We start from the raw sequence: 25,049 nt of genomic DNA, 5'->3' as shown, positions 1-25,049 counted from the left end.
TATATTAAAATGCGGGTCTGTTTGAACTTCTGGGGATACCTCGAATAAACAGCTGTACTTTAGAAGCTGGAAACTAGAAATTTTTTTTTAATTATCTTGAAATTGTCAAAGATAATGTAGGCTATTTAAGTTTTGGAAGTTATCACTAAAATAGAAAATTTTACTTGAAGGACTTTAACCCCTCCGCTGCCTAACCTAATTTTGAGACTCAAAATGGGTGTGTCTGTGTGTTTTTGTTTGTATGTGAATCGTTGTAAAAGATGTATGATTAAAATTTGTGTATGTGCTTGAGCGAATTGATTGGCTCGGAAATAATTTTCGGGTCTTTTTTCGTGAATTTTAGCTTTTGTGTGTTTTTTTGCGGAATTAAAGACTAAATCAATTTTAAAGCTTACATTCGTTTTCAGGAGGTTTAAATTTATAGTAAAAGACACTTAAATACCCATTCATAGCCAAAGCTTTTATTTTTGGGGTAAAATTTGGGCCTTTACGGTGTTTCCTGGTTTCAGATTTGTGGAGCTTTAGTAGGTTATTCTCTAATTTTTTTCTGATAACTTTAGTGTAGAAACCTTTGTGTTGCAATATCTTTCACCTCTTACCTTAGAATGACTAGCATATTTTGTGTCCTAGGGTATGAGTTTCTTGGGTATAAACCTCATGCTGAATCACTATTTACAAAAGTTTGAATTGGTTCGAGCAAGATATAATGAGCTCAAAATTCTGCCCCTCTATGACTTAATTAAATGTTGCAGTGCGGTATTTGTGTTTAAATAGTTTAATAAGCAGTTATCTTGATATATTCAATAGGATTTAATGAGGGTCGACAGAGCTACGAAACAAGGAGTGCCTATTCTATTTGATTCCTCTCCCAGTGACAACTAGGTCTATGTTTTCATTTCGTTTGTCTGGACAGCAGGCGCAAGATTATTTTTGTTTTGTTTGTTGGTCCTGAAACGTAGGTGCTTTGGAAGGTAGATGGGAATTCCCTCTAGAATTTTCTAGAGGGAATTCCGACGAATACTTTTGCGTACCTGTTTGACTGACCGTATATCCAACAACAAACTGTATAAGAAATTTAGAGATGGTTAGGACAGGTTTTAGGGGGTGAATGATGACAGATTGCCAAATATCGTCCTTTTTCGGCCTTTCGTCTAGTGCCAAAAGAAAAGCAGGTGTCCCTGAACTGGGCAGGAATAATTCCTAAGGAAAGATTTGAAGGATATTGGAACTTCTTGGGAGAGAGTAAAGAGGGAAGTTATCAATAGATTGGGATGGATTAAGAGCTTGCGCATCTAAATTGACCTAAAGCGGCTTAGTGCTGTAGTGAGTTGTTAGCAGTAATAACAATGATGTAAATCATAATTAAATATACAATTAAATAGGCAAAATTGAACTTGTAAGATGTAAGTGACTATGCTTCGGGATGGAGGGCTGTAAAAAAGACACTGAAAAACAATAATGAAAATAATTATTTTGTTGGGTTGAAGAAAGTTGTAGCCAGTGTTGCCAATTCACGAAGATGCAGAGGGGAGGGGGATGTAATCAAGACAGATTTGGCTCCTGAAGCTGTTTTATCATTTTTTGGAAAGAGATGATTAGAATTTCTCATGAATAAAAAATTGTTGTTTTGTGAATAATTGACTTTTCTTTTTTCTGGCAAAACGCCAAACATCCATTTTATGAAAAGTAGAAGGTAGGTCCTTTTTTATATGTCTTTATGTTATTGCTACGCCACCTATAAAATTATACTCACTCGTACAAACATCTTTATATGGGTATATACTTTACAAGTGCTTTACCTACTATTAGTTATGAAAAATAAATGAATAAATTATCTAAATATGGCTATGACTAAACATGATGAAAGCTGTAAAAAAAACCTTTTATTTATGCGTTTTCCAAATTCTGTGGAAGATGATATATAATATAACGTTTGATAATTGTTCGAGTGGGTATTCTTGGGCTCTTGTCCAATGCTGAAAACCTTAAAAATGATTTCCTGATAATTTTTTTTTTCAGATAAAATGCATATTGTGTTACATAACATAAATTTACAATAAAAATAAATTTACAATGAAATTTGTAAACATATTGTAATGTAAACTTACAATAAAATAAAATTATGTAAACATAATTTGTAAACATAAAACATAATTTTATGTTTACAAAAAACATAAATTTATTGTGTAACACAACTTGCTACATGAGTTGTTTTGTTAATTTCAACATTGAAGTACTGTGACATGTCTAAATTTCCAGTTATATTTATTTATATTATTTAATTAATTTTTGAATATTTCAATAATTTTCATTGAGGGTCATATTCTGCAAAAACTATTAAACTTGAATTTGTTTATCCAAAAAGCGATTGGTCGTACCATGAGGCTAGTGCTATGGTTATGCCAGTTTTTAATTATGGTTTCACTAATTATCGAATAAAATGTTAGCTGTTGTTGATTACTCATTAACTGAATAGATTATCAATTTAATATTCTATTTAGTTATTTTTCATTTAGAGCCACATACCCTGAATTTAAGGCTGAAATTCAAGCTTGACTTATAGTGTATTGACATCAGAAATGGGATACATTATCCATGTAGCTTTTTTCATCTTTATTTTCAAAACTAATTTGTTTTTTCATACTCTTAAATAGTTGACATTTTGTAAATAGTTGAAATTTCATTTCCAATTAGTTTTGTTTGTGTGTCTCCTCTGCAACTATTACCCTGTGATTATAAATATCCAAAACTTTGTCTTGGCTAATTAATTGATTTCCACCAAAATATATGTTTTCTAGCTCCTTTTTACTACTTTACAGACCCCCCCACCCGTATTGAATTTAAAAGACAATTAATTTAAAGAAGCATTTTTTTAGAGTGAATGCAAGTGCTCATGGTGTTTTCTTTAAAGACTAAAATATTAAGCTAAGTTATGCAAGGAGCCGAAATTTTGCTTTATAAGACGAATTTTAAGTTTCGGACAAAATAGGTATTTGTGTTGTCGAATAGTCAGTTTGATTCTGTTTCGATTCGATTCTGATAGGTTTTTTTCAAGTCATGCCAAAAATTCCCCCTATGTGGAACATTTTCCCCGTAAATACCCCCTCCCTCCCGCAATGGAAAGCTGGTCCCACCGAATTTCGCTTTAAATCGAAATTTTTTTTCGATTTAAAGTTGAAACTTTTTGCTGCTCTGTCTCGCAGTTTTTTTTTTGCGTGTGTTTTTTTTTTTGTTTTTTTTTTTTCACAACAGCTAATGCTTGTTGGTCATCTTTGGGTTAATATCTAATTGGGTTTTTGGGTTTTAATCAAAATTATTATTAAAATTGAATATAGATCCTTTATTTCGATTGCCTCTTAACCTTTTTAAATGTCCAAGTAATAAGGAAATAGGTTTTAATCACAATTATTATTAAAATTGAATATAGATCCTTTATTTCGATTGCCTCTTAACCTTTTTAAATGTCCAAGTAATAAGGAAATCACTAAAACAAAATCCCAAGACGGTATATCTCCATATTTTATTTAGCCCTCTCCTCTTTGTGATTTAATAACAACCAAATGACAAATAACCCATAAGAGGAGATCCTCGAAGTGTAAGCAAGTGATTACTTCATCCTTCTTAATTGCTAAAGTGTTAAGCTTGGAAGAGGCTGAAAAGGTCGAATTTCCGTCGCGAGCCGGATTTCAAGGTGTACGATGAAAAAAAGGGTCTTAGTGTTGTTGAATGTTCTAATCAATAATGCTTTTCCATCGAGTAAAATTGTGTTTCAAAAAACAAAAGTCTGCTGTTTATGCTTATTGGTCTACTTAGAAAAAAGTTTTCTTTTATTAATGGTAAAAATTATTAGAAAATATTAGATCTTGGTTGCCTCTCAAAACCTCTCAGGAATAAGGAAATAGACTACTAAAAAATTTCCTGACACGATATTTTCTCTAATAATTTTATCCTGGCACAATTTGGTTCAGTTTTCTCCTTTCCGACTATTTTCCTCTGATTAAAACCATGCAAGACTTACCTCGGTTAATTAATTGATTTGTACCTATCTGTAGTTTATCTAGCCCTGTCTCCTTTGCTGTTTAATAGCCCCCAATGACATATATAAGACAATGAATTCGTAGGAGAATTCCCTTGAAGTGTAAGTAAGTGTTCATTACATCCACCTTAATGACTAGAATTTAATGACCTTGTTTCGATGTAGGAATAAAGTAGAGCCCCCCAAAAGAGCCGTTTTAAAGACACCATTAGTTTTGAATCACTGTGGAAAGGGTCTTGGATTCAGTAATTAAGATGTTGTTAAAGGGATATTGTCCTTTTTAGCTGCTTTTGTTTTGGCCTTTATACAGTCGATGTTGATTGTTTCGAGTTCGGAATTTTTCTAAATAACATGAGATTTTAGGTTGCATAAATGTTTTATAGGGTCTTTGAATCACGTTGTTATTAAAAAGACCTTCCTTTTTTTGTTTTTACCGTTACATATTTCATTTTTATAATTACGAATTGGACTTCTTAGAGGATAAAATAGGATTATACATTGTACATATAGTTTTATTTAGAGTCTTGGATTATGTGATTATTATTTGATTATTGTGAATATTATTGATTATGTGATTATTTATTATCTTGCTATTAATTACCTTGCTATTAGAATGATTTTGCCCTTTTAAATTGATTTTGTTTCGACCGCTACGTCTTCGGTTTTCATAATGTTGAATTTGAGAGTTTAGAAAATAACCTGGGATTCTCTGTTAGTATATATGGCTTTATATAGGTTGTTTATAAACCATTGGATTTTGTTATTAAGTTTTTGTTAAATGTTTCTCCTCTTCAACTGCTTTTGTTCTGACCGTTACGTGTTTGGTTTTGATAATTTCGAATTTGAGATTACAAAGAATACCAGGTGATTATAGGTTTTATATGTGGAATAATTATTGTTCTAGAATGGTGTCGACAAATATAAAAATTAGAGGGGATGGAGAAAAAAGGGGATAGAAATGTCCGATTTGATATGTCTTCGTGCAAAACAAGATTTCAAGTTATTTTCACTGTATACTTATGTTTACTTATACACTGTTACTTATGTTTATGTACAGTTATGTTTCTGTGAAGTACTTTTCAGTCAATATTAAAGTAGATTTCTTTTTTATTTACATTTTGGTAATATTTGGTTGAGACAGTTTTTGATCAAAATCGTCAGAGGATTCCTTCCACTTTAAACTCTTAATCATATAATATTTCATATAATATTATAATCATAATCATATAATCATATAATACTCAATCTTAGTCATATAATCATATCTTAATCATGTCTTAATAATCTTAATAATCTTAATATCTTAATAATCTTAATCATATCATATCATATAATCATATCTTAATCATATAATCTTATAATACTCTTAATATATATTTTATATTTATAAAATTTCGATTATTTAATTTCTTGGCAATGAAACATCAATGTTGATGGCTTGTTTCTGAATTTTGAACAATTCTTTGTGTCAACAGCCGTTAGTTTATGTTATAGTGTATTTATATGAATATTAGCATAGGTAGACGTATTCTTTGTGAGCTTTAAACTCTTTAAACAACCATGTTTTCTTTTTTGCAAGAAATGTACTTCAAAATCTTCACACATAAATATAATCTATAAATCTCACTATAGATGCATGTATTCTTTCTGTAGCCTTCTCTTGAATTCAAAAGATAATTTTTTCAAAGAAAAATGAAAAAATGAAGAGCCTTTCAGTACGTCTTTGAGCAGATTTCGTGCAATATTTTTCTGGAGATAAATGGTTGGAGTAATTCTTAACAGAGCTGGTTCATTATTTGTCCACTTTAGGCTATTAACCACTGGATTTTTGTCATTATTTATTTCTTGGCAATCGAGCATCAGTTTGGCACCCAATCCTCGTACATTTCTCAGCTTAAAGAACAGCTAATTTATGTGATAAAGTATTTCTAGAAATTTTCTCATAGATTTACATCCCCCTTGTGAGTGTTTTATATTCTTCTGATTTTCAAATTAACTATGGGCTGTTATACAAACTCGAAACGTCTATAACTGTCTGCCTGGGTGCAAGAAGTACGTCGACACGAATGAAGTTTCTAATGTTAGACGAATCGTATCTATTATGGCAGTACAACTCAAAACGTCTACAACTATCTGCCTGGGTGCAAGAAGAACGTTGACGCGAATGATGTTTCTCATATTCGACGAATCACATCCATGGCCTGTAATGGCAGTACGACTCAAAACGTCTACAACTGTCTGCCTGGGTGCAAGAAGTACGTCGACACGAATGAAGTTTCTAATATTAGAAGAACATTGCTTTGAGCAGCAAGAGACAGAATCTAATTGAGCTACACTTGAAAAAGTTTTGGCGAATGTATCCCATTAAATTAGATGAAACATCAACACACACCAACCAATTAAGGGTTATCGCCTGGGTATTTCCATGCGGTTTTCGCCCTGGTTCAGCAAATCAGATGATTCGAATCTATCATCTGCTTGTCCTCTTTGGCATTCTCGTAAAGTTTCGTATTTGCACCTTATTCGGAAAGCCAAGCTCCATACCCCCCTGAAATGGCGCATTTTCCCACGAACTATACTCTGCTCTTCGAAAATAACCGTTTTACACCTTGGCTTCTTCACCGACCCTGCCAAACCCCAGGTACCCTTGTGTCCCCGGTGCATTTTTCAATTATTAGACTGTAGATAGAGGAAATCAATGGAACCTCTTCTATTGGAAATCCCCTGTTTTCTCCTTTAAATATAAAACAGAGAATATATGCAAGACACTTGGCTCTTTGCTTATTCAACGCTATAGAATTGCCCCTGATTACACTTCTTGTTTTAATTTTCTTCAACTTTTACTTGTCAGTGTTTCTTTTTTTAATCGAAGTTACAATTCGTTTCTTTTAAAGCTTTAATAATGTTTTTTTTTCTCATTGAATCTGAATCAAATCTTGAAGTATATATATACATTAGAATCTTGAAGGCTTTCAAAAATACTCGCTTTGCTGGCTTTTTGCCGCTCCTCTCCGCTGGCACCGTTTCACAGCTAGAGCCTTGACCCTATAATGAGGTCAGATGTTTTTCTTCTTCGACAATAGTTTTCAAGATTTTATTGTCCATAGAAATGTTCACGGTACCATAAACATTTTCTGAAACTTAATTGTGTTTCTAGCAAATATAGTTTTGTTATTTACTTAATTAATACCTTTCAATAGTAACAAGGGAAAAAATAAACTGATTATTTTATACTGGCTCGCAATCTAACAAAAAGTCCACTTCGTATGATCTATTCCGACTCTCCGCCGGCTCCGCTCGAAATCTCATGGCCTTCGACCATCGCAATTGGCATATGGTAAGTTTGGACGGAGCTCAAGCCTTCGACCATGGTATGACGTAATTTTAAGTCAGGTTGATTGAATTTTTTTCAGTATAAATTCGTTCGACTTTTAAAGCTTACAGGTATGTTTATAATTCCAAGATTCCTTAGTCAAAGTTACTTGTCAAGATCAACGTTTCAGTTGCTAGAACTTTTTTACAGGGACAAGTGCCAAGTCTGTCGCCAAACCTTGCGTCAGTAGGGATCGATTCCTAGACCCATTGCCAAGTCTAGTCGTAAGGACCCCAGGTGGTGGCCGTGGCAACGCAAGTTCGAGTTCTTGCTATGGAACATTTTTTTTAATGCTTGATTTTATGTAATGACATACTGATAGTAGCAAGAGAGCTGACTTAACCGGCTCTGTTACTTTCAAAAAGCCTGCTAAGCGAGCTGTTTATTATGTTCTTCACCTGTTACGCTCATTACGGTTGGTAGCTCTGGCCTTCAGTCCTTGAAAATTACCGTTTCTTCAGTTATTTTCTTTCTCGACGCCATTTTTTTAACTTTTATGCTCTTCTTTGAAATTTTCAAAATTTTCTTCTCTTAAATTACGTACTACTGATCAGTTGAATCTGAAATAAAAGTACCATTTTCAAAATAGTGTTCTATATCCCATTCAAAATCGTTCTGAACCTACTGTTCCAGCCCTGATACTGCACCAGTTACCACTGAACAACTGCAACCAATACCACGACACAACTCGGTTGTACAACTCGGTACCACGACACAACTCGGTATGCTTAGTTATGGGTGATGCTTGAATTCTCCAGTATTTCAATATTTATGGTTTTTGTAAGCCTAGAGGATGATATGAAAGGGTCGATACCCTAATATGAACAAATGCAAAAATGTCAACTGACTTCTTGATTTAGATATTTATTTAAAGACGATTTAATTGTTAATAGATATTTATTATATATTTTCATTTGTATTTACTATCCATTCAAGTTTCTTTTAGGCTTGTGTAATATAAAGCTCAATTAATCTTATATAAGGCTATGATTAGGCTGAAAAAATATGTTTCTTTTTCAGGCTCAGATGAAGAAGAATCTTCAACCTCAATGAGTGCCCGTAGCAATTCAACATCTGTCAGCAATGGGAGGAAGGGCCAGGAGTCCATGCAAGGAGTATCTGCCTCCCCTGGCGTTAGTAAACGTGTTTTTGCAAGAAAAGTAGCACTGACAAGTGGTAATTAAGATCCCTAAAACACCTAAAGAGGCTATGTACCTGCATAGAATGGTTGCAACATTAGTTTCTGGAGAAAAAAAAATATAGAAAACGCAATTGAAACATATAGAGGAGGGTGGAATTTTTTTTTCAAAACACTAGGGAAAGATTGTCTATTGATACACTTAGAAAGCTCAGAAAGAAACTTTACTCCGAGACAATATCTTCGTGTGTCATATTGATCTTGATTTTTGCAGTACTTGACGAAAAAAGTTACCATATGGTATTTTCGCTTGAAAAATAAATAATATATATTCTAATAATTCACTAACGTTTTCTTTTGGCTCATTCGTCAAGAGAGAAACAGAAAAGTCTGAGCGAACTTTATGAGCATAGAACGTAAGAACCTTAAAGGAATGACAACTGGTGCGTTTGCCAGTCACTATTGCCATCTAGCGTTTGATGGGTTTTTTTGGCTACTAGGCAAAAAAAAACGTATGAAAACGTGGGGATTTGCAGCAAAAAAAGAAGACAAATGCAAATGTGATGGTCAAAACTTCTATCAGCTGTTTTCAGTTCAAAAAGAACAGACAAACACCAAAAAACAAAAATAAAAGTGAAAAATCCCCTTCTCACTTGAACGGCAAAAAGGTACCTAAATAAAAAACTGATTTTAATTGCAGATCAAGCTTTCAACTGAGAATTTACATAATATAAGATTTTTTAAAAGGAATTGAAATATCTGGATTTTCTTAAGGTTGCGAAATATAATGAAGCGAAAATGCGTAAAGTCAAAATTAATTAGTCCATTGTAAGTAAGGCTTAGATGGTTATCCCCAGTATCAAATATTTAGTGGTAACGAACTGTAAGTAAAAAGCAACTCTTGCTAATAGTAGCCAAAACTCCAAAAAAAGAAAATTGAAAAACAATAAATACCTCTAATTGCACCCCTCTATAATCTCTAATTACACCCCATATACCTCTAATTACAGCCCTCTTAATATACTTCTCTAATTTTCCCCTAACTGTTGGTGGATTTTCCTAATATATAAATAACCACAAGAAGGCTGTTTGAACATAAATCTTTAATGGATAAAGCCATGAAACTATAACAAGGGTCCAAAAGTTTTTATCCTACCGAGGCTTAAAATAACCCACAACATTTCGTTTTGTTCAGTAACACCACCATTATTGCCTCCATTAAAGGTTTTGCGCAAATTTTCCGGGCTGTAGTTGAGACCCTAAACTGCTATATACATGTCTTTTCAGAAACTTGAAAATGTAAATGAATGTAAAGAAATTCGATTTCTTTCACTAGTAGGCCTACAAACTCCAAGTCAACTAACCTACCTAGCCTTCCAAAACTCTCTCTAGGTAAACTAAAATTACCGTGTGACGAAGACTGGAAACAAAAAGTAATGACCAATTGTTTCTTACGGAAAAATCTGAAAACTCCTTCTTGCGTCAAAAAGCAAAAAACATCATTGCCGACTAGATGGCGATTTTGTTTGAGCCTAAGCTGCTTTTTACAAGTTTTTTTCAGAACTTTAAGATTTAGGAGTGTAGATAAAGCAGAATTCTGTCACAGGTAAGCCTGGTAGCTTGGAGCCAACTAGCCTAATTAATCGGCCAAGTTTTTAATAAGGGTTTTCTAGGTAGCTTTTGATAAATTTTAAGCAGCTCTTGAAAACAAGAAATTGCTGATTAATTATCGCTTAAAGTTGCAATTCTGTAACATTGTGAATCCAATTACCCAATTCTCTTTGCTAAAAGGTTTTTTTTTTCTAAAAGGTTAAAATCGTAACAATTGAAAGCTGAGTTTTTTGCAGGGACCTTTAAATTTTTAAAAAATTCACCCAAGTACAAAAATGCAAAGCTTTGTTTTTTTTTCTTTTTTCTGGTTAATGTTTATTTGCATTTTTTTTCAAATGTGTTTGTTTCAGGTAAACCTGTTGTAATTCTTGTGACTTTCACTCAAAATTATTGAAATGCAAAATTATTCCTTCAAGACATGCTTGAACTTCTAAACGGTTTGATTTAACCTTTTAGCAAAAGCCAAAAAACCTCACTGTCGGCAAGATGGCGATTTTATTTAAGCCTAAGCTGTAATATAGAAGCTTTTTCGGAACTTTAATATTTACGGTAGCGTAGAAAAAGCAGAATTCAGTCACCGCCTAGTAGGTCGAATGCAACTAGCCTAATTAGTCTGCCAAGTCTTTACCAAGGGTTTTTTTAGGTCTGTCTTGTGAAGAATTTTAAGTTACTCTTGGAAACAAAAAAAATGCTGATTAATTATCACTTACAGCTGTGTGTAACATTGTGGATTAATTTATCCATTATTTTTTTTTACATTTCCCATTTTTCTTCGTTATATTCACGTATTCACCGATATTTTCCACTCATGTAAGTCTGGCGACTTCCATGAAGTCGCCAGACCCCACACTGTCTGTGGCTTATGAATACATTAAACTTAATATGGTAACTTCAAAAGTTGTTTTTTTTTTTTTTTTTTTGCACTGAGGACAGCTTGGCGGAGGTCTTTAATGAAATATCTTTTTTTCTTCCTTTTCTTCTTCCTTCCTCCTTCTTTGTTGTTTTTCTTCTTCTTTTCTTCCTTTTTTGTTTTTCTTCATTCTTCATTCTTGCTTTTTTCTTCCTTCTTTGTTGTTTTGTCGTATAGTATATATTAATCCTTATTATTCTATGTTAAATCACCAAGGTGATCTATATTAAATCAACCAGACAAATACATTAAAGTGATTAGTGCTATGTACGGAAATAAATAAAAAAATCTAGTTTTTTTAGCTGAAAGTAAGGAGCGACATTAAAACTTAAAACGAACAGAAATTACTCCGTATATGAAATGGATTTTCCCCTCCGCAATCCCTCGCTCTTTACGCTAAAGTTTTTAATTGTTTTAAAAATTAGAATTGTGGCAAAGAGTTTTAGTTTAACAAAAAGTTCGTTTTAAGTTTTAATGTCGCTCCTTACTTTCAGTTAAAAAAACTAGTTTTTTTTATTTAATTTCTGAACGTTTTTGAATTAATGCATGTTTTATTTTGGCTCTCCGCACATAAAATATTAAAATGAAATTTGCATACTAATTCTTTTTTTGGCTAAATGGCTTTCTCTTAATTTTGATCAGACGATTTTGAGAAATAAGGGGTAGGAAGGAGGCGTAGTTGCCCTCCAATTTTTCGGTTACTAAAAAAGGCAACTAGAACTTTTAATTTTTAACGAACGTTTTTATTAGTAAAAAATATACGTAACTTAAGAATTTAACTTACGTAACAAATTTTTATATTCTTATTATGTATATGAGGGGGTTTGTCCTCCGTTAATACCTCGCTCTTTATACTAAATCTTATGTTTTGTCCCAATTCTTTAAGAATGACCCCTGAATCAGAAAGGCCGTAGAATAAGTACTTGAAATTACTAAAAATGCTTTAGCATAAAGAGCGATATATTTATCTCCTCCTAAATACCTCGCTCTTTATGCTAAAGTATTTTTAGAACCCCTCATATGCTTAACAATCTCTGTTCGTTTTCAGTTTTAATGTTACTCCTTACTTTCAATTGAAAAAACTTTTTCATGTTTATTTTTTCATTGTTTTTTTTATAGTATTGAGTTTCTCTTCCCCCATGACATATTCCTCCAGGGAAAGATCCTCCCACATAGCTCCCTTCCCTCAACCCAACCCCTCAAACCAAAAGAATCCCCCTGAAAACGTCTGTACACTTCCCAATAACCATTACTATATGTAAACACTGGTCAAAGTTTGTAACTTGCAGCCCCTCCCCCAGGGACTGTGGGGGAGTAAGTCATCCCCAAAGACATAGTTATTATGGTTTTCGACTATGCGGAACGAAATGGCTATCTCAAAATTTTGATCCGTTGACTTTGGGAAAAAATGAGCGTGGGAGGGGGCCTAGGTGCCCTCCAATTTTTTTGGTCACTTAAAAAGGGCACTAGAACTTTTCATTTCCATTAGAATGAGCCCTATTATGACATTCTAGGACCACTTGGTCGATACGATGACCCCTGGGGGAAAAAACAAAAAACAAACAAACAAATAAACACGCACCCGTGATCTGTCTTCTGGCAAAAAATACGAAATTCCACTTTTTTGTAGATAGGAGCTTGAAATTTTTGCTATAGGGTTCTCTGATATGCTGAATACGATGGTGCGATTTTTCGTCAAGATTCTATGACTTTTAGGGGATGTTTTCCCTATTTTCCAAAATAAGGTAAATTTCTTCGGGCTCGTAACTTTTGATGACAAAGGCTAAATTTGATGAAATCCGATTCTTTTGATGTATCTTTTAGCATCAAAATTCCGATTTTAGAGTTTCGTTCACTATTGAGCCGGGTCGCTCCATACTACAGTTCGTTACCACGAACTGTTTGATAATAATGCTGCGTTTAAGGTAGAAAATGAGGTTAGCAGCTGGTTTTGTATTAAATCAGGAGTTAAGCAAGGTTTTGCTCTATCCTCTTTATATGGATCATTTTGATGGACTTTGTCTTAAGGAGCAGAGGAAACGCAATGGGAGACCACGGAATAAAATGGGGAGGAAAAATTCTCTTAGATTATGCTGATGTTTTAAGCATCCTAGATGAAAGTTTGAGCAAGATGAAAGAACTTTTAGAGGTTTTGTGAGTTCAGGGTGCTAGAACATGTTTGAATATAAATGTTAAAAAGACCAAGTCACTAAGGCTAGGAATAAGTGAAGGTGAAAAGGTGACATTGGGTAACGAAAAGATTGATCAGGTGGGCAGCTTCACTAACCTTGGTAGTATTATTAGTAAAGACGGTGGGAACAGTGAATATATTAAAAGTAGAATAGCCAAGGCATATTTCACAGTTAAAAAAGTTTGTAAGAATAAGAAGATAAATCTGAAAACAAAATTAGAATATTAGAAGCTATATAGTGATGACAATGGTTAAGTATGGCTCTGAAGCCTGGACGCTCGGAAAGCGCATGAAGATTTGCTAGATGTTTTCCCGATAAATTAACTACGGATTGTTCTGGGTACCCGGGTGACTGACCGTATTTCTAAGAGTAGGCTGTACGAAAAATGTGGTTCAATCCCGCTTTCTAGGCCTATAGTAAGAGAAAGGTTGAGATGACTTGGCACGTTGTGCGGATGAAGGATGACAGATTGCCGGAGATTTTTCTTTTTGACCAAACGTCTAGTGCTAAATGGAAAGCAGGTAGTCTTCGTCTGGGTTGGGAGGACGTCATAAAAAAAAGATTTAAAGGAAATGGAAACTTCCTGGGAAGGTGCAAAAAGGGAGGCTTTGAATAGATTGGGATGGAGGAAGCATGCGTAGCTGTGTTGGTCTCAGGCGGCTTGGTGCTGTGGTGAGTTGTTAGTAGTAGCAGTAAATCACCAAGGACCCAACCCTTATAAGTTTCCCATTCTCTTTGATAATAAGGTCCAAACAAACATTAAATATATCTGACAGATAACTCTATAGTTTTCTATAGTAACAAGTTTGCTTGGGTGTTCAATAGATGGTTCTCCAATCTTCACCCTTCAGTCTGCTTAAATTCAAATTTAATAGCAAATTTTCTCGCTAGAAGATGCTGTCAAATTTATTTCATTATTAAATGATTTGAGGCAGAGCTGAAAAAATAGACAATTGTATTGACTTGAATGGTCACAGCACATTGAGTAAGGTCTAGCCGAAGCCTAGGGGGAATGTTGACCTGTTTCCAGAGAAGTTTAGTATAGCCGACCCTTAGTTTATTCTTATCGTCAGCTATTGCAAAATAACGAATAGTGGACAACGTCTGCTATTTAATTTGATGACGATATTTTATAGCATTTTCTTGAAAGCTTTCTTGACTAATCAGCGTGGTTGACAACCCTTTCAGATCTATTTTGGTATAGCACTTATTTGATGAGTATCATATTTCTGTAAGCGTGAACGTTATCTCTTTCAAACGGCTAGACAGGTGTTTATATTTGGGTAATAGATTGTAGTTTGCCTTAAAATTAAACCTGCTTAGTTTTAACTCCCCTAATTAAAAAAAAAAATGATATGCTGAAGTTTCTTAGATTTGTTGGCTTGGCAGTGTAGACGATGCATAAATGAAGTGATTAGTCTTGGAACGCAAAGAAGTTAGTACCTATGAGAAGAGCGTGTGAGGCCCTATAAAAAAGTTTCTTTTAATTAAAAATGGGTGGAGGGGCTTATTTATATCCCACTTGGAAGAGGAACTCAATTGATCAAGCTTTATTTGTAACTAGCTGGGTCCCAGCGGCTTCGCCGCCGGGCCCCAGCATGGCACGCGGTAGGCTTCTATATATGGATTCTCATTGTCCCTTGTGTTCTAACCGCAGACAGTGTTGGGTTCCGGCGGCTTCGCCGCCTGGCCCAATTATGGCACGTGGCAGGCTTCTATATATTGATTCTCATTGTCCCTTGTGTTCTAACCGCAGACAGTGCTGAGTCCCGACGGCTTTGCCACCGGGCCCCAGCATGGCAGACGGTAGACTTCTATATATAGATTCTCATTGTCCCTTGTGTTCTGGGTCCCGGCAACGGTATGTCATTTTTGGATCGAATTGATGACGTAAATTGGACATTCCTAATCTGACCCTTTCTATTTGAGCCGCAAGCCTGGTTTTGCGTTGCTCTGGTGTTCCCTTTTTGGTGACATTGTAGGATAATTATGCGCGCGTTGCTTTTGTAATAGAGCGCCACGTCTTCTTTTTTTTGCTATCTCTATTACCCGTAAGCCTGGTTTCGCGTTGCGAACATGACGTCATTTATTGATTTTTATTTTTTATTACAGTTTTTTTTCATTTTTTTATTTTTTTCAATTCTTTTTATTTTTTTTTTTTTTTACGTCATATTTTAGTTTTTTTCTTTTTTTAGTTTTTTTCTTTTTTCGTTTTTTTTCTTTTTCTTTCTTTGTTAATTTTTTTTTTTTTTAGTTTCTTTTAATTCTTTTAATTTTATTTTGTTAGTTTTTTTTACATATTAACGTCATACTTAGTGACAGACAGACAGGCAGTATAACGATAAAGATAGTGTAAAGGACAGACACTACATTTTTATGTATATAGAAGATATAATGCCCAAGTTATTCAACTTTCTCCGATACAAGCATATGCCACGACGACCAGTAGCTTTCTTGGAATTTTAGTTGATAGGAATTGTAGGAATTGCACTTATTTGCAATTTGATTATGATCCAGCAAATCAAAAACATTTTGAATTATTCCGTAGAAAATTGCCATTTATCAGATCATCCCCCCTCCCTATTTTTTTGTTTTATCTCTTAAATGAGGGAAGGTTCTGATGTGAGAAAAAAATATTAATTGTTTTTTAATATTTCCCTATATTCCTATCCTAGTCATTTATCATATCTTGCAGACTTTCGTATCATAAAAGATTTTTAATGCCAGATGTCGAATTTGTTAAGTAGTTATTACGAATATTAAATCACATATGCAGAGAAGGGGCTTTTCCTTGTCTCGTGCTTTTCCTATTTTTCCCTAAAAATCCAAATATTTTGTATATAGTTCGCCTATTTCTTTTCGTATTTTTTAGTTCTGAACCACGCCCTTCCTCTGAAACCTTGAGATTTATCCCGCACTTTTTTTTCGCTTAAGTTTATTTGCTCCCCACCTCCGAAATATGTTTCTGTGCAAGTGTCTAGTGACGCTCTTATGTTTTTTTTTAAGCTTTCTCATTCTACTTACAGGTAATCCGACACCGAATGTGACACAAAAGGTTCGCTGTCGGTCTCCTGACAACGGTACACCCATCCCTACACGGCGTTCTGTCGAAAAACACACAAAGTCCGGTGAAGATATGATGAGCCGTAGCTTTGATCCAACAGCGCTACAAAGTCATCTGAAAGCACCAGAAAAGCAAGCAAAAAAGAATGGATCTGATTCTACTGCCCCTAATACTCCTATCAAAAAATCATCTGTGAAGTCTACCGACGAGGATTTCTCTGATTTATCAGACGTTTGTGATTCAAGTGAAGTTGTTTGTGCTTCTCTGACATTGAAAAAGGAAGGCATAAAGACTCTTATACCTCACCCTCAATCACGAAATCCTGTACCGAAAAGCCCAAATAATACTATACCCCGCCCAAAACGTTCAATTTCTGTCCAGCCAGGACGTGCTTCTTCTAAGCTGAAAAGCCCTAGTCCTCCCAAAGAAAAAGAAGAGTGTTTGGAGTCTGACAACAGAAGTTTAAGACTCCCTAAAGTCCCTCCAAGAAGTGCTTTGCCTCAGTCTAAACATAGTCCTAAAGTAGGCACAGTTGAAGATAATGCTGCAATAAAAATTCAGAAGGTTTGGAGAGGTTATCAGACGAGAAATTTGGACCCTAAAGTTAGCGGCTTTAAGCAGGAAATCCGGCAATCCAGAGCTGAAAAGCATATTTTGTAAGTTTATGATTATTATTTTAGCTGTATGTTTGACTTAAACAAAAACCACAAAATAAAGGTAGGGAATTTTGATTGTTGCCGGGCTTTTTTTGTCCTGCTGTCTACCCTCAGTGACGTCAATTAGAGAGGAAGGGGGAATTTGCCACACCCTTGATTTTTGTCCCCTCCCCCTGGATTCTAAAATATACCCTTTGGGGGGGGGGGGTATTTCTCAGTATCCACGATAGAACTCTCCTAGACTTAGAGCCTGGAGATGGTTTGTGTGTCTTTAGTGTTTAGTGGTTGAATTTTGAGGTTTTGAGAGTTTAGGGTGGAAGAATAGGTTTGAAAGATAATACAAAGAAAGCTAGGTAGCTTAGACTATGAATAAATGAGGGTGAAGAACTACCGAGAAAATTAATTAAATGGATAAATTCATTTACCTAGATAGTATTATTGGTAAAGATTGCAGATGCGGTAAATATGTAAAAAATAGAATAGCCAAGATACAGGGTACTTTTTCGCAGTAAAAAAAAATTGAATTTATGTGAAGGCAAGTCTTAAAACTAAGATTAGAATACTGTAAGCCATGGTAATAACAGGGTTTGAGTACGGCTTTGAAAATGGCTGCTTGGAGGAGTTCAGAAAGATGTGTTATGGTTTTTCAGGCAAACTGTCCAAATATAGTTTATATAGTTTAGTTAGTTTACCTAGTACCACCTGGCTAAATGGGTTTCGACACTTTACTTTCCTTACCCGGCAAGGTGGAGTATCTACCATAAATCTATTTTATGGTATCCCTATGTTAGGTAAAACTTGTGAAATACATGCATACTAGTAAAATTATCCTAAAAATGCCTACAAAATAAGATTAGATCTATCCATATTGGAATCCCATAGGTTAGTGAAACTTAAATACAAATCTAGAACAGTTACAGACTCTATGGGCCGGAGGTGGGTTATAAAACTGATTGCTTAATTGGTTTCTGGAACCTATTAATGATTTAAAGCCCGTCAAGCTGGTCGAGAACCCTTGTATAAACACAAAAATCCCAAACGAAGAATTAAAGAGAAATTACATTAAAATATCCTTCAGCATTTCTTGATAATTTTTTGCTTATTTACCTAAAAGTTCATTATACAGATAACTAATTTTTTTTTAATGCCAACTAATTTTATTGGCAGAAAAACCTCTTAAGATCAGTTTTTGGCTAAGTGTTTGACATCTATTTTTAAAATCTGCGTAATTGCTGCAAATTCTTGTATATTACTTTCGAGGAATGAAAAATTAATTACTTCAAGATTAAAATCATCAGTTTTGTTATATATTTTTAAAAATAATTTATCATTATCTGAAATATTAAGATTTAAATCTAAAAAATGGTCAGAGTTCCCTGTCCCATAGCTTGGCTCCAGAATTAAGTCTAATGGATAAATATTTTCCGAAACCTCCATAAACTCCGCGCAACATATTACCCAGAGATCATCCAGGTATCTTTTATTATTTGAAAGGTTATATTTTATATTACTTGGGCTATTTTTATTGATATTCATATTCTAGTTGACTTAAAAACAAGTCCGATATAAATGGACTAGCATTCCCACAGGAAGGCCAAAAATTTTTTTATATAAATTGCCATTGAATCTTATAAAAGTGTTGAACAAAACAAATTCCAGTAAATCATATATCATGCCCAAGCTGTACTATCTTGAACTAATAGTACTTTTTAAGAAACTTGTCCATCGGGTTCTTTTTTATCAAAAGCATCAATTTTCAAAAATCCCATATTAGACAAAAGAAAAGCTTTCTTAATGACCCTTTTCAATTTTTTGAATAGTAAATTAGGTGACAGATTTGTATAGGACAGTGTAGCAAAATCAAATGAATCGACTCTTTTAGCTGAAACCATAGCCAAAGAATCTACCACTTGTAACGAATTACTAACACTCCAATATGGATTAAAGTTAAAAAAAATTTAATTCTTGAGAAAAATGCTGTAAATTTATTTCCAATTTCCCCTAAAATTAAAGATAGGTCAGTGACCGTAATTCTGCTAGGACACTTTGCTGCCCCAGCAATAAAACGTGGTTTAGGTGGATTTCTATGAAATTTTACCGTCCAATATAAGAAAGGAAACTTTTTATCATTATCGTTAATTTTAATATTAAATTTTTTCAAAATTATTTCTTCTGTATTTTCCATTAAACTATTATCCTCTAGATTAGCCTTTTCATATTTATTTCTTTGCGTAACATTTTTGATAAAATATCACATTGGAATTTCTGAAAAATTATGGTACTATTATTACTAGTTTTATCAACTGGTACAATTACGAATTCATTCTGTATATTAGATCTTGCTTGTTCCATATTAGTATTATTAAATATTGAATTGTTCTTAGATTTATTTAAATTAATTCTATATATGTTTTTTTTTGCACTAGTCAAAATCTTTTTAATTTTGATAACTTTTTTTGTAATTTTCTCCTTCTTGTACTATTTATCAATAAATAAACATAAATCATTTTTAAGCCATTAAGAATACTTGCTGGCTTTATGTGGGAGGAAAGACGGAATTTAGACCCCATCTTAATTATATTTTGAAGATCAAGATGCAATATAATGTTAAAATCCCCAATTACAATTAATTACAATTAATTGTTGAATACAGAGTCTATTCAAACAATCAAAAAAAAAATTCCAGGAACATTTATGATCAGCTACGTTTGGCAAAGAAAGAATTGGAAGAAGAAAAACGACTTAGAAATGAGCAAAGCCGCCTGAATGATGAACTAAAAGCAGAAATTCAAGAGCTGACGAATAAGATGGCAGCACCAGATTCAGCTCCATCTAGCAATGTTCTACAGTTATCTGAAACTTGTTATCAGCTTCAAAAACAGGTAATAATAGTTCTTGTTGAATCCTTTTTTGAGCCAACATTCTAAGATTGCCTTAGCAAAGTGTCATGAAACTTCATTCTTTTTTTTCCTAACCACATCCTATGGAAGGGGAAGACACAGAAACTTGAGAGGGGCCCATTTGATTAAAACATTAAAAGTTCTTTAAAGATCTAGATTGAATGGAAGGCAGAAAACCCCTCTCTATGCCCTTTTTGGCTACCCGCCCCGTTCTCAAAATAATCGAATGACCCAATAACTATGCCTCTGGGGATAACTTGACCCCACGGCTCCTGAAGCAAGGGCCCTAAATTGTGCAAATTTTGAATTGTTCACAGATAAGTTTCACAGTGGGGAAAAGGGTACATGTTTGATTTTGGGTGTCCAATTCGCTCGAAACTTTCAGAGAGCGTTGGTTCGGCTAAGAGGATTACATATTTCTTGGGAGGCTAACAGGTTTGGGGAAAAAGAAATAAACATTTTCCCCCGATTAATCTGAAACTTATAGCCGCCTTCCTTTAGAACAAGAGGAACCTATCATACAAAAAAGCTTTGAGAAAATGTTGGAAAAATGTTTTTCTTTAGCTTAAAACTTACCGGTAAGGGACCATCCTTTTTTAGTGGTAGGAGAGAAGGTATTTGAGAGCCTGAGAATTAGAAACTCATTCATGTAGATTTGAACACAAATTTGGAAAACTCTATACCTGATTGGCTTAAGATCTATTTATAGGCAAGGCCAATAGGTCTTTAATGAAGATAACTTTTTATGCTGGATTTGCAACCCCGTGTTCTTCGGGGTAGGTGTCCTAGTCCTGGTATCATAGATTTTTTTGGTTTAGGACGATGGTCAGCGGTATGACTATGTAAGAAAATTTTCGAGACATAAGAAAATAGGCGCAATACCTTTTGTGTCTCTCTTATGGTCGACCATCCGAAATAGTGGGTCGTAGTTAAATGTCACTATTTCTTAAAATATGGTTTGGATTAGCTGGGCTTGAATTATAGGCGTAAGATTCTTCATCGCTGCAAAAATACAATAATTTAGCGCTGCAATAATTTGGAACGATCAAAAATTTAACTTATTCCTCACTCCAAGTGCTAAGTCTACTATTCAAAAATACTAATATTCATAACTATTCCAAAAATGTAATATATTAAATTGTTGAGGCAGAATCTTATTTCAAGAAAGCTAACATGCTTTATAAAGACACAAATTTGAAACTAATTTTGGTAGTGTCAATTCTTGACGTCCAAAAATGACCCTAAAATTTGTTTCGTCTTTAATAGGATTGAATCTCACAGGTCGTGTAGAAAGGGGACTACAATTAAGACATTTTTTGGTCTTTGAAGTTCGGTTGCATTGAATGTGACACCTGAAACTGGGACAGCAAATTTTATTGTATTTGGCCTAAACTTACAGGGAATGAAGAGAGAGGTCAGTGACCTTCAGTTGAAACAAAAACTATTGAACAGAATTTATTGTATAAACTGATTCGTTACACCAGAAAAAAATTCTACATTTGTTTTGTCTCCGATCGTGTTGCAATTTACTTGGCATTTGCACTGGGTAAATTTAACTTAAGGAGAGTGTCTTTTTTTCTTTGCTTTTTTTTTAATCTTTTGCATTGATTTGTGACATACCAAAATGGGACAAATATTACTTTTCCCCGTTTGAAGTAAATTTTAGACCGAACAAGTAGGCTGGAAGCGTGAATCACAAATTTTGGAAGCGAGGCTTGGTTTAATCGACTTTTAGAACAAAAAAGCCCTTTCTCTCATATCTTTGGAAACAAATTTTGCAAATTTTTTTGTATTGATTTTTTTTTTTTTTTGAGTAATGACCTTGACATGCATTTATTTAAACAAACAATCATTAGAGCAAAATAGGATATCTTAGTGCAAGAGTCATTTTCTGAATAAAAAAACAGTATTGCTATTCGACTCAACATTCCTTACAGAAATAATAGATTTTACCGTGAAAATTGCATTCCAGCCCCTCCCCCGTCCTCCCTTATTACTGTATATAGCCCTGAGTTATTTACGAAAAACTTCTGATTCGGTAGGTTTGTATTATTTTTCGTACTAATCTCTCATGACAACTGTTTTACATAGGTCAAATAGCCGAACGCTAATAAGAAAAAAAAACACAAAAATCCCTACAAAAATTAAATAATAATTAAACATTCAAATATCAATAGTAGAGGGCAAAAAATTGAAGCAATAGGCTTTATTTAATTTGCGCTGACTTTGGTAGTCCTTAAGGACCCCATCTATCGACCGCTGTGAGTCGGGAATTTTTTAGGTCATTTTTATCATATGAATACTTGAAAGATTCGAACAGGTAGCGGGTCCTATCAAGATGTAAACATTGCCATGAGCAGATCTAAAACAAAGTTTTGGTTAGTTAATGTTAGTTTTAAGACCGGTTACATTGTACTCCTTATTTTTGTTCTTTATATTTATGGATATAAGTATATATTTATTATGTATATGGTAGTTTAAAGTACATGGAATATTTGTATCTATGGATATTTATATTTATGGTATATGGCCGAGTCAGAGGGATTTGCTGCCTTCAAGTCTAGCCTCTTCTCAGGTGATGGCTCTCAGAGTTTCAGGAAGATCAGGCTGATTGAGGAAGACCATGGGGTATTTCCCTTCTTAATCAATATGTGGCTACTCTTTACATTCGTTGTGGATGTTTATTGCCCAAGTAGGGTTTGATTTCTACCAAAGTTTATATTTAGGATTTCTAAGATTACTATATGCAAATCCAAGGCTAACATTACAAAATGAAAGTTAAAAGCAAAACAAGAGCAACATCTTCAAGAGCAACCTTTATTGACACACCAATGGTCTGCATTGTACAGGTACCGATCTCCTGATTCGCTGCCTTCGATCGGGAGCTTAATGCATGGTTGGTCGCTTTCTGTGTTTTCCCCCAGATTTTTCCAGGTACCAATTTAGAATTTGGTCGACTGCCCCAGCTTACTCAGTCACACCATTGACCTCTGTTCGAAACCAAATAACCAGCGACATCACGGCTCGAACCCCTAAAATAAGTCACAGCTCCAGATTTTTATAGTCCCTTAAAGATTACTTTTAAAATTGGACTCTTTTATATAGGTTGAGCAACTTCAATTATGCATGGAAAATTTGACAAAATCTCTTGAGCTTGTTGCCAAAGCTTCTGTGAGTCCAAGGCCAACCACTTTAGAATTTGTCAAGGAAGCAACTTGCAGTGAACTGCCATCCTCTGATGATGTCTCTATTGATGTTAGATCGTTTGCAAGCACGATGGTAAAACAACTAATTCAAGAAGCTGTCACAGGTAACGGTAAATAAAGTTTTTTGTTCGAAAAAAATATTTGAAGCCGTAGTAGTGTTCACTGGTATCTGTATAGACAGTAATTTGCATATAATTTATGCTATTGTTACAGGAGAAGGTAAAAAATCAAAAAGCTCTTCTCTAAAACAAACATTTTTAAGACTTGAGACTTAAAATTTTCAAACCATTCTCACCTCTCTATTTTAATTTTGTCTTCTCCTTGTGTGTAATTTAGAATTGTTTTTATACAAATTACAATAAATAACCGAGTCAAACTCAAAATGAGCAGAAATTAACATGACTAGGGCTCACTACCCTTATGCCTTCTCAAGGCCAGAACATAATTTGCACTTTACTCAAGTAGTGCCTATTTGAAATATAATTTTTGAGAAATCAACTTGCTCATTAGCTTGCTCATTAGGCACTCTCTTTTTTGATTTCGTCTTCCCCCTGTGTGCTAGTAATTTAGAATTGTTTTCTTATAGTTTATTTGCCTTGTTTCACATAACCCAGCTATTAAAGTGCTGTCTCTTGTTGACAGGGGTCACTTAGGGATGTTTAAAGCGCATAGAAAAAGAAACAAGGTGGAAGAGGTGGCAGGGAGGGAGGAAGCGACTTACCCATCACCTCAGTGTTAACCTGAATGATTTATCACTGAAATGTGGAAAAGCTGGGCCTAAAAATATCCGTTCAGGCCTCTAGCCAATAAGGCTAGACAGGTTGTACTATGCAAGATCAAAGATGACAGCACATTTTTTCACTGATAAAATAAGAGGAAACGGGATATTATCAGTCAGAATTGCATTTGAATTAGTTTTTTTAATTGTTTTATTTTAATTATTTGTAAAAAATTATTTTAAATTTAAATGTATTTAAACTATATCAATTATACATTGAGATGCATTTAAAGTTAAAAGAATTTTGAATTTGTTTAATTAGTATTATGTTTTAATCAGTCTGAATTATAATTTGAATAGAATTGTAAAAAGATATACAGAGAAGCGTAAAAAGGGCTTAGGATTTTACATTTTTGATTTGATAAATGTGGCTATATAAATAAATTAATAATTCCTTTATTGACCATAACAGCACACAAAAACACGATACCATCGGATTGTCAATTCCAGGTTAATACACAGGTTAATACGCAGGTTAATACATTTTACAAAACCTCTCAGGAACTGGATTTGCGCACAAAGTAAGGTACAAACGGAGACAAGTATCGGTCCTTCAATTAGCGGGTGTCTTTATCAACTGAGAACATTTTTTTTTTAAAGATGGAGAAACTTAATAAATATTTGGATAAATAAAATAAACGGGATAATGAAATTCGTGAATGCAAATGAATATGCTGACATAAAATCAGCTAACATCAAATTCCATCCAAAGGTTTCGATTTATATCAGAAATTTCAATAAAACTTTCCCATTTCAAGCAAAAAAAACATACATTAAAAAACTCATGTATAGAATGGAATCAATATTTTTATCTTTATAGTTGATATTCCGATTTTTAAAGACCTAGGTTTAATTACTTTGAATTTTGCAATTGTTAAAACTTTTTGTATTATTTAAAAAAAATAACTTTCAAAAGTCGAGGCTAAACGTAGCTATTTTGAAACAACGCTAGCCTTTAAGAGGTTTTGAAGGGGGGTGCTGCAGCTTAACATTTAGTTCTGGTTTTTCTATTCTTTTTTATTCTGGCATGAAAACAGCTAACATCAAATTACATCCGAATGTTTGGTTTCATGTCCGGACTTTCAATAAAAATTTTCCATTTCAAGCAAAAAAAAACAGTAGAATAAAAAGAAAAAAAGACATGTAAACAAATTTCTTGTAATAATATTTTTAAGCGTATCAGGG

At 33.9% G+C, this 25,049-nt stretch overlaps 1 protein-coding gene across 1 annotated transcript in view; it reads left to right on the top strand.

Moving 5' to 3' along the window:
• Positions 1–25,049, top strand: part of LOC136038061 (centrosomal protein of 97 kDa-like) — a gene marked incomplete in the record, with an annotated part of 130,706 nt that overhangs the window by 97,346 nt on the left and 8,311 nt on the right. Inside the window, 4 exon segments of the mRNA XM_065721023.1 lie at positions 8,430–8,585; positions 16,287–16,980; positions 19,667–19,862; positions 22,986–23,196. Coding sequence (XP_065577095.1) covers positions 8,430–8,585; positions 16,287–16,980; positions 19,667–19,862; positions 22,986–23,196 — 1,257 coding nt within the window.

This window comes from Artemia franciscana, chromosome 2 (assembly GCF_032884065.1).
Source record: "Artemia franciscana chromosome 2, ASM3288406v1, whole genome shotgun sequence".
NCBI lineage: Eukaryota > Metazoa > Arthropoda > Branchiopoda > Anostraca > Artemiidae > Artemia > Artemia franciscana.
This window is presented reverse-complemented; position numbering and strand designations above follow the sequence as displayed.